The sequence below is a fragment of the Thunnus thynnus genome, chromosome 4 (genome assembly GCF_963924715.1).
Source record: "Thunnus thynnus chromosome 4, fThuThy2.1, whole genome shotgun sequence".
NCBI lineage: Eukaryota > Metazoa > Chordata > Actinopteri > Scombriformes > Scombridae > Thunnus > Thunnus thynnus.
The window spans coordinates 33079469-33095822 of record NC_089520.1 but is presented as its reverse complement, the minus strand read 5'-3'; the positions used below and the strand labels follow the sequence as shown (position 1 = coordinate 33095822).

At 38.7% G+C, this 16354-nt stretch overlaps 2 protein-coding genes across 2 annotated transcripts in view; one reads left to right on the top strand and one right to left on the bottom strand.

Moving 5' to 3' along the window:
- The window catches only part of acad9 (acyl-CoA dehydrogenase family, member 9), a 14774-nt gene extending 11680 nt beyond the window's left edge, over nucleotides 1-3094 (top strand). The window contains exons 17-18 of the mRNA XM_067588393.1: nucleotides 2000-2072; nucleotides 2364-3094. Coding sequence (XP_067444494.1) covers nucleotides 2000-2072; nucleotides 2364-2464 — 174 coding nt within the window. The 3' untranslated portion in view covers nucleotides 2465-3094. The remainder of the gene's footprint in view (nucleotides 1-1999; nucleotides 2073-2363) is intronic.
- cfap92 (cilia and flagella associated protein 92 (putative)) lies at nucleotides 2767-16308 on the bottom strand. The gene is made up of 16 exons (XM_067588391.1): nucleotides 16296-16308; nucleotides 15272-15526; nucleotides 14865-15067; nucleotides 14384-14603; nucleotides 14154-14273; nucleotides 13907-14002; nucleotides 12774-12958; nucleotides 11802-12640; nucleotides 11485-11679; nucleotides 9315-9588; nucleotides 9076-9240; nucleotides 7538-7720; nucleotides 7014-7164; nucleotides 4927-5144; nucleotides 3096-3253; nucleotides 2767-2987 (listed from the first exon to the last, which is right to left on the bottom strand). The coding sequence occupies exons 2-16, from the start codon at nucleotides 15516-15518 to the stop codon at nucleotides 2801-2803; spliced, it is 3441 nt and encodes a 1146-aa protein (XP_067444492.1). The 5' UTR covers nucleotides 15519-15526; nucleotides 16296-16308; the 3' UTR covers nucleotides 2767-2800.
- Nucleotides 16309-16354: the final 46 nt, after the last annotated feature.

Sequence of the window (16354 nt, the reverse complement as noted above, 5' to 3'; positions counted from 1 at the left end):
CTGATTGTAATCTTTTAACCATTATGGACCTGTTTATTGAATAACATGTAAAGTGAACATTATTCCAAAGTAGTTCCAAAGAAGGAGAGTAGAGGAGTGTGTCCTTACTCGTATGTTTAAAGGCAATAAGCCTCGTTTACTCCTGGGATTAACTTGCATCTTGAATCTAGGTCTCAGTTTTTCATAATTAAATCAGTTTTACAGTCTTACACACATCATTCCTATAGTTATATGACAAATCAAGGTCGGCATTTAGGCTCATTTAGTCTTTTTTGAGCATCATTTATTGGTGCTCCAATGTGTTAAAGTATAGTAAAGACACATTTTGAATTCAGTCATTGGAATTTTTCAAGCTCACTTAGAAATGAAAAGCTGTTTGGTTAATGTTTGAATTGTTAGTACAGCTTATGTGCAGTAGCCCAGCTCACACCAAAACTAATATTTCAACTCTAGTGGCCAAACCACCAAGTGTGCAGTGTGAGGATGGATGTGGTTATATTTAATTTAAATGAATGAATACTTTATTTGGGCCATATATCATAAGGAACAGAACTTAGCAATCTGTGTGGGTATGCAACTTACAAAACACCATCATACATGTTTACACCGATCCATTTCACTCAATAAAAGTCAGGCCACATTTTGCCCATTTGCCACTATTTACCATCCCCCCCACCACACACCAATACACTGTCAGTCCATATTATAATCTGAAGCTCCTCCCACCTGCTTGATGTGTGTTTTGTGGTCGGATCTATAAAAGTACGTGAATATCTTACTGTATATATGCTCTGGAGATGTATTACAGTCACACTTTGGTGTTAATAGTATAGCCATACACAGCAGCTCAATTTAATTACAGTGTAATTATCCAGAAGAGAGGTCAGATCTTGATTAAGATGAGTGTATATTTATCAGGCTAAATAGAACACACATTCTTATCTAATTAGATTTGGCTGCTTTCTTTCAGTGCAGGAAGTCTCCTGCAAGCAATTAAAGCAGCAGCATGTCACAACATGTTGTCACCTCTAATTATGTTTGCTTTTTTTGTTTTTTGCGGCAGCCATGTTTCTTATCTGCGTGTGCTTTGACCTGTTACCAACATAATAAGCAGCTACTTAAATGATCTAATATTTTCCAGTTATTGTATGCCATTTGTTCTCCACTTTTAATCACTGTGGTACATTTGCAGATGTGTTTTCAGTGTTCATAACCCTCACTCCTCCGTATTCGCTAAACAGTTCTTATCGGAGCAGATTTAGGTGGACAAGGACACAGGATTGGCGGAGCGGTAAACACTAACTATTGGATGGTCCTGTGTGTAATCAGAAACAGTGATGTAGAGCAAAACAAATACTCCACAGAGAGACATTAAAGAAGGCAGTGAATGCTTTGTATTATCCTCTTTTGCAACACTCCGCTGTGTTTCACATGGGAAGCCCTGTGCTCCTCCCGGTTCTCTCCGCTGTAGCTTCAGGCCTAAAATGTCAGAAAACATGCAGTGGCCACCTTTGCATTTTATTTGAAGCACACACACACAGACTGTAGAAATCCTGCTAACAGTCCTGCGAAGATGATTTCAAACTGCGCCTGAGGTTCAGACTGAGTTCTAATTATTTCAAAGCAAATGTGTCTTCAATCATCAAGCTTTCATCCAGTTTAGTTCCACTGTGATCTTTTCGACTTGTTTCTCCATGTTTGCTTGTCTACCATCTGAATTATTTCCATGATGAGAGAAAGTGCTAATCTGACATATTATTGTAAAACAATACATATGGGTAAGTTCTAACAGTGTCTATGATGTTTCCAGTTGTGTTGTTTGCAGATGAAAGTAGAGCCAACAAATGGATGTAATTGTCACACTTCACATTTGATTACGTCGTGATGTTTTGTACTTTCAGCTGCTGCCTGTATCGTTTTTTTAGTTTTCATTTCTTTCGGCTGTGATTTACAGTCGGATTCTCGTTAGAAAGGTTTTGATGAATGTTCATTTTTCTAGGTGCTGCTCGCAAACACCTTCTGCAGCGAAGCTTACTTCAAGAACAATTACTTGATGACTCAGTTGCAAAAGCGTAAGTACAACACAAAACGGTAATTGAGAACAGCCCCATGCCTTTTTTTTTTTTTTAACTGCATCTCAGTACAAAAGACTTGCATGTGTTGCGGAATTTCCCCGCTGAACCCCACATACCAACACTCAAACCCCCCGCTGCTTTTGATTTTCACACTGTGCGCATTTTTTAAATTACCTACATGTAATCCAGCATTACCCTGTGACATGATCCAGACAGATGAGAATGTTGCGTTTTGCATTTAATGAATGAAAGCGGCTCGTTTGTAATTCAAATTTCAATCCGTTCCAGACTCTCCTGAGAACAACGATGCCAACATCAAGAAAATCGCCAGGGAGGTCTTGGAGAACAGAGCTTACATCTGCTCTCACCCTCTAGAAAGAACATACTGAGCTACTCCCATCCGACCATAATATTATGACTCCTATATTCTGATTGGACAATATGGGTGGGTCCAATTCACAGTGATTTGTATCAGTATCAATTTTGTTTGAAAGCAGTACATCTTTAACATTATTTGTACATTTGGTTGATAATAATGATAATAATAATTTGATTAATTTACATTAGTTAGTTTATTTTATCAGACATGGCTTCAAAGATAGAGATTATTGGATGGTGAAGCATTATATGAAGTTCTATCCAAAGTGCTCCTTATCTTCAGGGCTGTAATGAAATATTGCACAACTACTCATGTGTTAAAGATGCTAGTTTTATTGCTTGTGAGGCTATTTGGTATACAAGGGGCAGTCTTTGTGGGGTTTGGCTTCTACAATATTCCTGAATGGCTGGACAGCTGATGACGGTGTTTTCATATCGGGTGCACACCCCTGAAAAGTGAAGATACTCTTTTCCTCATCTGTCAGAGGCAAGGCCGTCCGCTTGTACAGGAATGAACGCTGCTTGCAGAATCCCCTGTAAGAAGCAATGGAACACATCACGTTAACACAAACATTCAGTTTTAGTTTTTCTCTAATTTCTCCTGAGGTATTTCTTTTAAATAAAGGTTTTATTTGAACCAACATGTAGTGGTGCTTGTTGTACAGAGACGTGTGTCTGGGGATGGCATTGTCTTTGCTGCTGAGGCTGCAGTCCATACAGGGGCCTGGAGCCAGAGCCACGCTCTCCTTTTCTTCTGCTTTGTCCTTACCCAGGTTCATCACAGACAGCTGAGGCAAAGGCTGCAACACAAAACACTGCTGTTGTCTCACCCAGATTTTTCAGTAAAATGCTACCAGAAACATGACAAACTCAAAAAACAAGCACTGATGTACAGCAAGCACAGTAAAAAAACTCTCCTCCTTCACTCTCCTTTTAGCTCTATTTTGGTCTCCACCAAACTCCTGAGAAAAATGTTTTTACGATGTTCACCAGAGAGTCATCTTTGTCAGCTAGTCCACTTTTTATGCTGTTTGGTGCTGAGCAGGTGGTGTACAGGTGGTTTATTAGAGCTTTTTCACTTAAAAGTGCTGCCTGTTATGGCTGGAAACAAGGTAAATAAGTGTGAACTGAAGTTGCAGGCTGTAAAACCAAAATAATGAACTTAAAGATGCTTCAAGGCTCCATAACTACATAGTTGGGGGAAGATTCACTATGTGCGACTCCTTTTACATTACATGTAGTCATTTGATCCATTGCATTTGTATTGGTCAGTGCAGCTTTGAGATCTTCACAAATTCTTGTTTATGAACAACAGTGATGGTCAGATTGACTTTCTTGGGGGTCCTGAAGCAAAAATGAGCCACTGGGCCCCTATTACCCCCCCCATCCATCCCCTTCTCTGCATAGTCTACCATTTGTCTGTGCCAAAATATTGATAAAACACAAATTTAAGTCCTTAAAAAAATATTTCTTCTCAGCTTCTTGCTATAAGTAAGAAGTGTGTTCAAGTATTATGAACACACCACTGTCACATTAGAGATTTCTGTAGTTTTTTTCCTTTTTTTTCTGATTTGAAATGGGTGCGGCTCATTTGAAAAAAGTTGACGTCACACACTTCCACACGCCAGTCAAGATTTAGCAACACTTGACTCAGAACCTGATGACAGTTTGTTGGGTCAAATCAAATCAAATCTGAACCAAATCTCAAACTACACCCACACCCAATAGCTCAAGTTTTGAAATCGTGTTTTTAGGGGCTTTAATTTAGGAATATGCACCATGTAGGTAAAAAATTTTTTGAAACTTAATTCAGACACACAGACCTTCAAGACAGAGCCTCAAGATCAGTTAATAAAGCAAGAACCACTTTAAAGCTTTCCCGTCAGTTGATTGGACTTTTTCATGTCCAGGACCTCTAAACTGACACAAATTAGACCACAGACCCCCATTTGATAAGACTTTGTCTCAGGATCCCTCATCTGATAAGATTTTTGCTTTTAGATGCTTTATTACAGAACATGTATGAAACCCATGACCAGAATAGTCACACATTCTGTCACTGTGTTACTTATGGATGGAATTATGGTGAAAACGAATGATTCCCCTTTTTGCTGGGGACCTCCTGGAACCCCCTGAAGGACCCCTGGGAGTCCCCCGACCCCACTTTGAGAATTATTACTTAAGCACATATTACCAAACTCATTTTCAATCAAAGTACCACAAACTAGTTGACACTCAATAATCCTGAAGCGGCTGGAGGTCCCTGGAGTTCAGGAGTTGGTAATCCAGCCAGTATTATTTGGTCTGAACTATTAATATTAAACAATTACAGTATAATGACAGCAATATAGGATAATCTGCAGATTTCTAGAAATCATTCAACATTAGGACAAAAACTTCATCAGAAAATGAGCCACTGTCCAAATATTCCTCAAATTTTTGTCCAAAAGTTAATCATGTCAACTGAACATACCCTCAGCATCATGCCTGGTTTCCTCAGTGAATACTTCTGGGGCTCATCTTTCAGTATATTCTGAATCTTTCCTGAGTTTCCTCTCATGTGACACTTGAACTCGGGGACTGAACCGTTGCCTTGTGGCTTGGTGTTGCTGCTGCCAGGAAGCATCTTCTTCAGCCAGCGACTGTACTGAGCTCTGGCAGCATGGAGCTGCTCCTGCTGCAGAGGGTCCCCTGAGGATGGAGATCACACCCACTTAAGACTGTGGATTAAGTGCTCAGTACAGTCACTGTTTTACTGTTCATATAACGGATAAACTGAGCGCACAAGAGATGTTTATACTTCACAGGAGGGTTGGACATTTACAATAACAGATATTAACAATTTTTTTATTCAATGCTAATACCATTGAGGTTCCTCCCACACCAAATTTATTCTCCAGTGTGGTGTGGGAGTGTGTTACTCAGCAGCCAAGATTGATACTGGCCCAAATATCCGCCATCTGGAGCTTCAATCAAAACATATCAATATTGGCCCTCCATACTGAAAAAAACACTTACAGTCCAGACAGTTATAGGAAAAAATCCACTTTTGGATAGAGTGCATTGCTCATGCTAGTTACAGCCTAATCTTTCCTATTCATCACACACTGTTTCTTCCCATGTTGATGTTCATTTTTATCAAGTTATTTCCATACTGAAAATGAAATGCCCACACAGCTTGTGTAGCAAGAAACCAACAGAGGCAGACAAATGTTTAACATGACTTGGTATGGCTGAATCCAAACTTACAAATTTTAAACTTAAATGGTTTTACTTAGCCAAATAGGCAGCAGTTTAATATATTGACCTACCTGATATTTACATAGCAGCAAGTCACCTCATTTGGAGAGAATTATGTGGATGCAGACTATGTAAAGAGTTGATATTTGCCATCTAGGGTGTGGCCTTGACAAGCTCTGTACAGCAGGAATTGGGGAGTGATGATATCAACTTCAAACTTTTTCCCCAATAGACTTTTTTTTTAAGAGGGGTGGTGGTCAGCAAACTGCCTGATTTTAAATATCTTCACTGAAGAAAACATGTAAAACTTAACTCATAAAATTCAACAAGTTTCGTGTAACCAGACGTGTGTCCCTAGTCAAACTCCTTGGCTTAACCCCTCATCTTCTCCTACACATTGTCTCTCTTGCTCATCTTCTCCCTTTCAAATTCTAACTGATGCATTAGCAATTTAGTTTTAGGGGTTTCAAACTAGTTCCCAATTTTACTGGACTTTTATTTGCAAGATCATGGTGCTTAACAGAAACGCACTGGATTTTGTTAGCTGGACAGATCACAAACCTATTGAGAACATTTGTACAATAGCAAAAGAGTTCTATGAAACTGAGGTCTGAAAAGAAAATCAAACATTGAAAATATAATAAAGATGTTGCACTCTGTTGTGAATGTTTAAAACAAGTTTTGAGTGCTGTGTTGTGGTTTTTGTTAGACTAACAGGCTCCATTTGCTGCTGTTTATTTCTGTTCGACAACCTGCTGGGATGTATCCATTGTATCTGAATCACTACAAGTAACTCTTATGTCTAAGGTCAAAAAAGAAGAGCTTTAAGACTTCAACCTAAGTAGAAATGGGTCACTTACCACTTATTCTTAGATAATTTTGGTTTTTCCACCACTGTGGGATAAAACAAATATGGAAAAACCATATTGAAGCCATGAACCACAGCTTGTTATGTGGCTTGCAGTAAGTGACACCTTGTGGTTGCATGACATTCTAGTAAATTGAGGCAGCTGTTGGTGGAGAAATTTCTATCTCCCCTATGATTGATTTGTCCTTGTTTGCCTGCTGAACTGAATAACAGTAAAAAATGGTGAGTCTACAAGGAAGGCTTCACTCTTTGATTCTGATGGACTGACACCAAATCCTGGCATACAGCTGATTTCTTAGAATGCTACAAAGAAAATATCTCAATGTGACATCTGGTTGTTAACATTCGTCCAGTTACTCATGGGAAAAGTGAACCTATACTGTACATTAAATGTGTAACACTGCAAGAAGTTAAAAGTGTTGTATATTAATGCAACATAATAAAGTCCATACCAGCCAGGTGAATGGTGACAGGAGGTGTGTTGAAGAAAGGGGGAGGTTTACTGTAGAGCTGAAAGTCCTCATAGCGTTGGCTCCAGGCCAGTATGTCCCGTGAAAGTGTGGGTTTCAACGTGTTGGCATGTAGGATGTTCTCTCTCCATGGCTGGAAGCATAGCAAACAGTAGTATTATCAGCTTAACCCTCTACTGTTACAAACACATGCTATCATTGGATACCTCTGGAGAATAACCAGATGCTCCCAATGTTGCTTTTGCTGTCGTGGAGACAATAAATTATTATATGGCCAAGACAACTGAAACCAACAGCAAGGTTAATGTTATTAGTCATGTCACATTATATGCTACTCTATATGTTATCTAAACATAGTAGGTTATAGAAAAGGAGACCGAGTAAGAAAACAGCCATAAAAACTTTATCCCTGTGCTAAGATTCACAGGAATGCCAATAAACAGAACATTCCTGTTTGGGAACTTTGATGAAACCCCACACTGCAGGAGGATGAAGAATGACATCACCTTCCTAAGCTCTTCCACCCGGGCCTCATCTGGGTGTCTGGGGTGCACTTTGGACTTGTCATTGCTCATGCTTGTGAACCAAATAGTAGAGGGAGTGTTGGAGTCATTTTTAGAAGTCACATATCTCGGTTCCAGTGTAGCACTGAGATACTGCTGACTGTAGGTGAACCTCCGCCCTGGAAACTGAGGAGATGGACAGAGCAGCATTTATGTTCACTTATCTTCTCTATTAGCTTAAAGGATTAGGCTGGTGATATTATATATTTTTTTTATCATCAACAAATCCTATGAAAAGACCAAAACCAACAATGAAGTGATGCTACTAACAAATCTTGCCTGTGTAGCCAAAGCCTAAATTTATCTTTTTCCTAATTATTGTCCAAAAACTATTAAAGCACGTCAAGGAGCCACACTGTTGAACTGGGTGACATGTTGCTTCATTACCATGAACACAGTCAATGGAGTTTATTTTGAGTTAATCCCACATACACCACCCTGCTGCTGTAAATACTCACTAAAGCACCAAATATGTATTAATCCATGGCTGAAAACAAATGTGCTATTTCTTCCTGATTGAGTAATGTTTACTGAAAACTACAATACCCAGATGTTTAAGGAAATTACTGAGACTTTTTTAAAGATGAAGCTATGTATTTGTGAGTGGTTTTTTTTTTAGATTTATATATTGTAGTAAGAATGGGCTTGGTGCTGAGTGTCACAGAAAGACTGAAGGAGATCAGAAAGTATTGGAGACACTGACACATTGTTGGACTTTTCATGGGATTTGACAATAAGAAAAATATTTTTAAAACACTAGTCTTACTCTTCAACTTTATATTTGTGCTGATCAAACCTGAATGCAGGTTTAGATTTTTAGATGCATTTGTCCTTATCTTCCAGACAGCCATTGGTTTACATTCATTTCTGTATGGTCCAAACATCTATTAGTACACTCTTGAATTTGAGTTGTTTTATCCATCACAATAAAAATGCAATCATTTTGTAAGTTACATTATCATTATGTGGTAGTGCAGTTTCAGTGCAGATTTGAACAGCCTTAACTGTGTTACCTCAAAAAGATTATGTAACTCAAAAATGACAAAAATTATGCTACTTGATGAGTTTCATATCGTAAGGAAATGAAACGAAACCAATGGAAGGTGGAAAATTTAATTTGAATTTCTAAAACCCAGTACCATAATATTTAAATAACAGCAAAATAGTTAGCTGTAATGTACTGTAAACTACAAGTAAATAGTAGTATTTGTGATAAAATATGCCAAGCATTGGTATGGTTTTTTAAAGACAATTGCAGACAATTTACCAGATTTGTATGTATTTGGGATACCAAAGGAAACCGACTTCACACACAAACAGGTACGTCTTTTTATGTCTGAGGTGCCACCATGAGCCACCAAGCTATGCTGATACATTAAAATGCACCATATATCTATATATATATATATATATATATATATATATATATATATATATATATAAAACATAGCACTGTACGTTATATCCCACGCTCGTCAAACCTTGGCCATCACTTTGCAGAACAGTTCCTTGGCTTGCTCATTTGAGTTGAAGGTCTGGATGCTGTAGATGTGTGCTGAACTGCCTGCAGCCTGGTCCATCCTTAATACAGCAGCCTCTGGCTTCTGCAACTGCTCACTGTCTTCTTGCACCTTTTTAATATTTTCCTGAAATATAATGAAATGCATGACTGGCTCTGTTAATAAATCAGATTCCACAGAGCAATTTAGATCCTACAGACCTGGATGAAATCCTTGCGCAGTTTGAGCGGCCTCTGCTGGATGTTGTGTTTCCATTTAATGTACTTGTTGTTGTATGTGTCGAGGGGTGCGTGTCTTTTCATGCGAACAGGCAAAGAGGAGGCATCCATCTCAGTTTTTGCTTTAGTATTTTGTTCCCACTGCTCAGAATATGTGCCATATTCCTTGCTCATGCTGAGAATCATGTCAGCTGAGGGGAAGAGGTTGTACTGCACCACATCTTTGAGTTGCCTTACTTGACAAAGCTGGCTTAACCTGCAAATACAAAACATCCTTTTAAGAATATAATAGGTAGTTACAATGGTGAAGTCTATTATGTCATTCATTGCACACTTCATGTCAACAGGTAGCTCTAGCTTAACTACACATCATTTACACTTTTGATCGTATCTCACAATCTTCATTGTAACTTTTGAACAAACTGGACAGCTGGGAAAATTCCCTCTACTGATAAAGACTGTGAGATGCAGTTGAAAGCTACAGAGAAAAAAAGAAACCCATTTTTTTTCAACAACGAACTTTTGCACTAAATGTTTACTTATCATTTGTGCTGACTATTTTGAAATGTGTGCTGCACATTAGAATGGATGTTCATTGTTGATGAAGATCATCAACCGTATGGTTGACCTTGGCAACAGTCTGTGTGACAAAATAATCTCAATCAAAGATTTGAGTTGAGATTATTTTGTCACACATCTGCTGTATTGTTTTAGATTTTAGTAGCAATTGGTTTACATTAGTTTCCACACAGTATGAGAATCAGTTAGCAAATTTTTGGAACTTACTTGGGTTGAATAATCCACTACATTGAACATGGAACATGGGCCAGGACATGGGCAAAAAAAAAATCTCAAAGTTTCTGGTGCAAACAGATTACTATCTGGTTTCCGTGCTCACGAGGAAGTATGTAGTGTGCATGGGATATCTGTTGGAGGACAGGACACAAGGAGACCAACCAGAGCATTTCGGCCTGCTATGTTTCTGTGTGGAAATAACAGTACAGGAATTAGTTGAGCTATATTTTAACCTTGGACTTCATTATAAGGACATTACAGCTATAGTATCTGCACCAGATAGTAATCCATGCACACCAGAAATTTTAAGATTTTTCTTGTTTGCTCATATCTCCTTTTTTGCCTATGTCCCCTTAGTGGCTCCATAGTTCACTGCTTACTTTTCATTTGTAAGAAGAAAAATAGTTTTTTTTGGATGATACTGCCTATCAAGCCAGTGGGTCCAGCCTAAGCAGGTACAATGTAGATGTAAGGCCCAGTAAAGCCACCGAGTATCTGCTCTTTTCTTGGATAAGAGTAAGGTTCAAAGGCAGTTTTAAGGTACATTAGGCCAGAGCTAGAGAATGGTGTCACCTGTCAAGAGGGCTAAGTAGATTTATGACAGCACAGCCTGATACCCACAGCAGGGCCTAATGGTAGGTCAACACCATTCAACATGCTCACCCAACTTTTGGGACATTTCTATGTATAGTCAGCTGCCATCGCTAATTGACTTTTATCCCTTCTGCTAACCATATAATCATTTCACTTCACATGTAAATAAATAAAACAAATCTGCAGCTCCCCTCAGCTCTACAGTGCATTTTAGCATCTTTCAGCTCATGGTTTGCAACTTAAATGTTTGGTTCATTGCTGTCATCAGCTTTGTTTCCAGTCAGCAGCTGTTTTCAGTGAAGAAGCTCTTATAAATTCACTGTATGCTACTAGCCAGCACTAAATGGCAGAAAGACAAAGTTAATGACCAGCTGGTGAACATAGAGAAGCATTTAGCAGCTAAAGAGCCAGATATCTCCTTTGTGAGTTGGTGGACACTAAAATTGAGCTAAAAGGAGAGTAAATATCAGACTTACATCCACTAGATAATATCACATTTGCCAGAAACACTACACAAAATGAATGCAAATGTTGCTCCATGTCTGCAGGAATTTGTGGCCTTCATACTGTGATACGTCCATGTTGTTTTTACAGCTTGTCCCGCTGCCACCAAGTGGCCCAAAAATTCAGTTAATGCTACTTTAAACACAATAGCATGGTTTGTTGTGATGTACAGTATACATGATTTGTAGTAAATAGGGTAAAATATGCAAAATCACAGGTAGAGTCCTTAAAGGCCACTGTAGTATTATTATATTTGTACCTTGACAAAGCCTGGAAGCAGGAATGGGGGATCATTCCTCTTATGTAGACCAGAGGCATTCTCATGATGGTCTCTAGTGGCTCAGAAAGACAGATAGGACTCAGACCCACATCCAGTGAGTCATAGATGCGTTTGAAGAAACCCAGGTTTGAGTTGTAGAGGACTATCACCTGCTCTTCCTCACTCCCACTTAGTCTGCAAAACATCACACAAACTGTAGGATTGTCAGTGGAATTTAAACACTCTATCCAAATAGACAGCACAGCTGAAAACTGTTAACATTAGCTGTAAGGGCAAGATAGTGTTCATGGACTTACTTCATAGGAACAGCCTCCCAAAGTCTCTTTACTGCTTTATGTTTCAGCCCTTCAAGAACAAAGATGTGTGTCCTCATATCTAGAACGTGAAATCCTGTAACAAAATCCAGATCCTTGCTCTCATCATGCTTGAAATTAATTATGTAATTTGTTAGGGCTCTCTCTATGGTTTCCAGTGAGCGCGAGCCCAGGTCAAAAGCTGCCGCATTGATTCGGAGGATCTCTGTCCTCAGCTTGGTCATCACAGGGAGGTTGTTGCATCCAAAGAGGTAGATGATCCGTCCAAACAGACCATCACAGGTGCCTGTTTCATTGAGTGGGCAAGCTATTTCAACATCGACTTTGAGTTGAGAATTGGCATCAAAGTAATGGCCCTGTGGCATGGGCGCTCTGCTAGTTCCTGTTTCTGTCATCTTCCTGCCCCAAGCACTTCTCTCCCTGTCCGACAGTGGAGGTGGAGGGCAGCATTTGATTGGCAGGCGCAGCTTCAGACTTCTCTTCCCAAGTAATAGCTCAGAGAGATTGAGGCACACAATACCATGAGAGTTAAAAACCATCATCTTCTCTTTGAATGGTGCTGCATTACTCTGCGTGTCATCATCTGACCCAAACATTGCTTGAATTTTTGGTGTTTCTTCCAACTTTCTGTCACGATCATGAACCTCTATCTCCAGAGGTGGACCAGAGAAGAATTCTTGGAGTTCTCCAGGAGTCATCAAGCCAGTCAGGATCACATTCACATCTCTGAAGTAGATGTCAGTACCGTGCTTTTGAAAGCTGGTTCTGTGCATATTCAAGTTATGGAACTTATACTGGCAATAAACAGGCACACATTTTTCCTGGGAAAGAGAAATTTTCAATTTTAGCCTTATCTCAAAGGTCACCGCTGAATGTAAAGCTTGTAAATCAAAGCTATTGTACTGAAATGTATTCATCTTTGTGAATAAGTATCAAATGAGATGGATGTCACACCTCTAGGACATGGAAAGGGGTCGGGGTTGAAGGCATTGAAGTGGCTGACAAAATGGTGATGACCAGTGGATTGAGTACAGCCTTCAGTTGGTCAGATATTAACAGCCTGTCCAGAGAGATGTTACACATCACCTCAAATACACCAGCTGAATGGACTCGGAAGCAGTCATCCAGTGAGGCCTCACCTGGTGGATAGACACAAAAATAAGAGACTACATAGTTTAATTTCATCAGTGTCTGAAATTTAAAATTTATTGACATGACATTCATCATGCCCAGAAGATGAATTCTAATAACTTTGGTTACCCCCTAAATTTTGATTTAGCAAAATCCTCAAAATTTCAATTTGTCTAATACTTTTTGACCAAATACTTGCAAACTAATGATATGCCAATCAGCCACAGCAAATGTAGAAAATGTACATATGCTAACACCCTAAAATAAGATGGTGAAAATGGTAATCATTGCATGTGAGCATGTTAGCATGCTGATGTTAACATTTAAGCTCAAAGCACCACTGTGCCTAAGTACAGCCTGGCATAGCTATAACCTCATGATAAAACAAGTCATACCTAATAATTTCACTTGAACAGTAAGTGCATTAGTCCACATTTTTGCCGTCATATGACCAGAATTCCTTTATATTTAGCCAGATGACTGACAGGCAGGAGCCAGAAAAAACACAGGCTATTTCTGCCCCATATATAATGCTGTTAATTTTTTCATCTTTGAGGGGGTTGCAGATAGGTTCTGCTTTGTTTTAAAGGGGAAATCCACCAATTTTACACATCAACATTTATTCACAGGCGTTGGGGAGTAATACTGCATATGTGAGAAAAGTAGTGTAAAGCCTTTTGTGTCTCCAGAGGGAGCTGTGTGAAATCTGATAAATTGCCTCAAGTGATGTCACTTGAGTCAGTGTTGGTTGGGTCTGAAGACTACAAGTTTGAAAATGAAAAAAATCTGGAGGTGTGAAGTTAGAAAGAAGTGAGGTTACCAGACCTCTGTAGCTCCTCATCTCTGCATCATAGCTTTAATGCTAAATCAGTGGGGTGCTCTTTAAAGTGGCCACAAGCCAAAAATGGTGGGAGCCACTTTTAGTGGCTATTTGTGTAAATAAAAGTTTGACTCACCTGCCAACAAACGAATGGGACTGATTTCAACTGAAGCAGTGTCAATCTTTTGTATATCCTCGAGGTTGAAAGCATCAGTTGTGGGTTTTTGAAAACCTGTTTCGGTATAGGTAAGACATTATTTATAACAAGGGTTATGGAAAATATTAATTTCCATAACTAATTAATCAATTTCCGCAATTAATCATTGCAGTGAAAGAACTTCAAGTTCTGTACAAAAGTGGCAATATTTTTTACTTTTTCTCACCTGTGTCTGGGTGCATCTCTGGATTGGAATTAAACATTATATCCTTTTTGTGCTTTTTAGATGTGTGTGACCTCTTCTCACATAAGATTCTCAGTCTGTTTACCGTAGACTTGACACCACCTTAGAGTGAAGATATCATTTTAATTATACAGTTTTTCCATGAAAAGACAGTTTAAACCATATGTAAAATTTTTTCAGTCATTTGGGGGCAAGTTGAAATTGATGCTCACCACACATGTCTGTTGCATCTTCAGCATGTTCCTGTGGTGGCCTGAACACTTTGAGTCGTTCATAGCGAGCCTGGCTGGACAGTTTGTCTTTACTGTTCCATATCTGAAGCCTGATCTTATGAGAAAGTAGACTGATCACCATGTCCCTGTTGACTTTGACGTTGAAACTCTGGTTCCAACCAACCCATGTCTGGTCTCCCTCATGCCATGTTCTCAGAATCTGTTCCAAACTTTACACATTAATCTTTTGACATATTTTGCATTTACTATTTTACATTTTATTCAACAGCAGCAGGAGGTTTTTAAGTGTGCTTGTTGCCAGAAATTATAATTGCTATGATGACAATAATAATCCATGTACAGTGACGGGTTATTTTACTGTAACTCTAGACTATGTTGCTACTTTATTTTCGTTCATTCAGGATGTTCATGAATTGTTGATGAAGGGGAAACACACACACAGGCATCAGATGAGGGTTACCTTGATCTCATCTTCTTTGTACAGTTTTGCTACTGGCCCAAACATAACCAGGTCCACTTTGACCGTCTCTGTATCACCTGGCAACAACTTGTACTCAATATGATAGCAGCCCTGAGCTTTATGAGCTTTGACCAAGAGAGTAGATGAGTCCTTCTTCATTTTCTTGGCCTTTTCAGCAGCTTCCTGGACGTCCGCCTCTTCTCCTAAAAAGCGACATGTGTTTGTGAATGAGATCAAGGATGAAAGAAATCTGTAATCTCTGTTTCTTACGTCATAGTTTTGATTTGTATTACATTTCACTGCGCAAAGATTCATACACCAACTCATCCTACTGACTGTCAGAGTACTATTCAATAACCATGTGGAGCTTATATTGATATTTTATATATTCTGTGTGACAAACCTACCTCTTGGAACAGCTAGAACAACGTGAACTGTCCATGTGACGTCATAGGAGCTGTCATCTGTGTTTGTTGTAATATCCTCAGTTGAACCTGACCTGTTTTCCAACCCATGCTCCGTGGATGACAAATCACTCTGAAGGACAAGGACATCTTCCTGTCCTTTATCCTGTCCTGTATCCACTCCATCATCACACTGACCCGTCTCTGACATGTTGGCCATGAGGTCTGACTCCACTGTAATACTTTCCATGAAAATCACTGTAAGAAAAGACAGTTAGTCACAATTTAACCTTCCAAAACATGTAAATTTTCAACATGTGTCAATTTCATTAATTTACAACTTAATTTGAGATATTTGACAATAATTGTCAATTGAAGGTGTTATTAATGATTGATATTTACAGGTCTTAAATATTTTCAGGTGCAAATTAATGATCATTTAAAGGGGTTTTTATTCAGTATTCGGGTCTTATGGGTTTAGATTTGGGGTAAAATAATGGATGAATTGACTGTAATGCAGTATATTAAGTGTTTTTAATGGGTCGTCTGTATGGAGTAAGGAGTGTTAAAGGAGTCAAACACCCTTAAAATTTACAAAATAACATTACAGGTACCCCTTAATTTGTATAGATACCCCAATATACAACAATGCATGAATTTATTTATTAATAGTGCCCTTAAATTCTATTAAAATATCTCAGTTACATCATTACTAATTGATTGATTGAAGGAATTTTATGGGGAAAAAATCTCATAAAAAGGACTTAGTTTCATAGTTCAAAATGAGGCTTTGACAGTCAGTTTTATGTTAAATCTTGCCAGCTATAAATAAGCTAACGTTAGCTCTACCTGGTGCTGTGCTTTGTCATTAACAAAATAGGCTAAGTGAGCTCATTCTGGAAGTGCAATAAAATAAGAGAAAACACTACAATTCCCCTCACAAGTAGCTTTCTTGTTTTAGTGCAAATATTAATAATTAAATAATAGGCTAATACTTTGCTTTTTTCCCTCTTTCTGTTGTGCCCACCTCAGCTCCTGTTCGGTCCGGATGTGAAGACTCTTCTGGAAGAATTCAGTTTGAAGCAA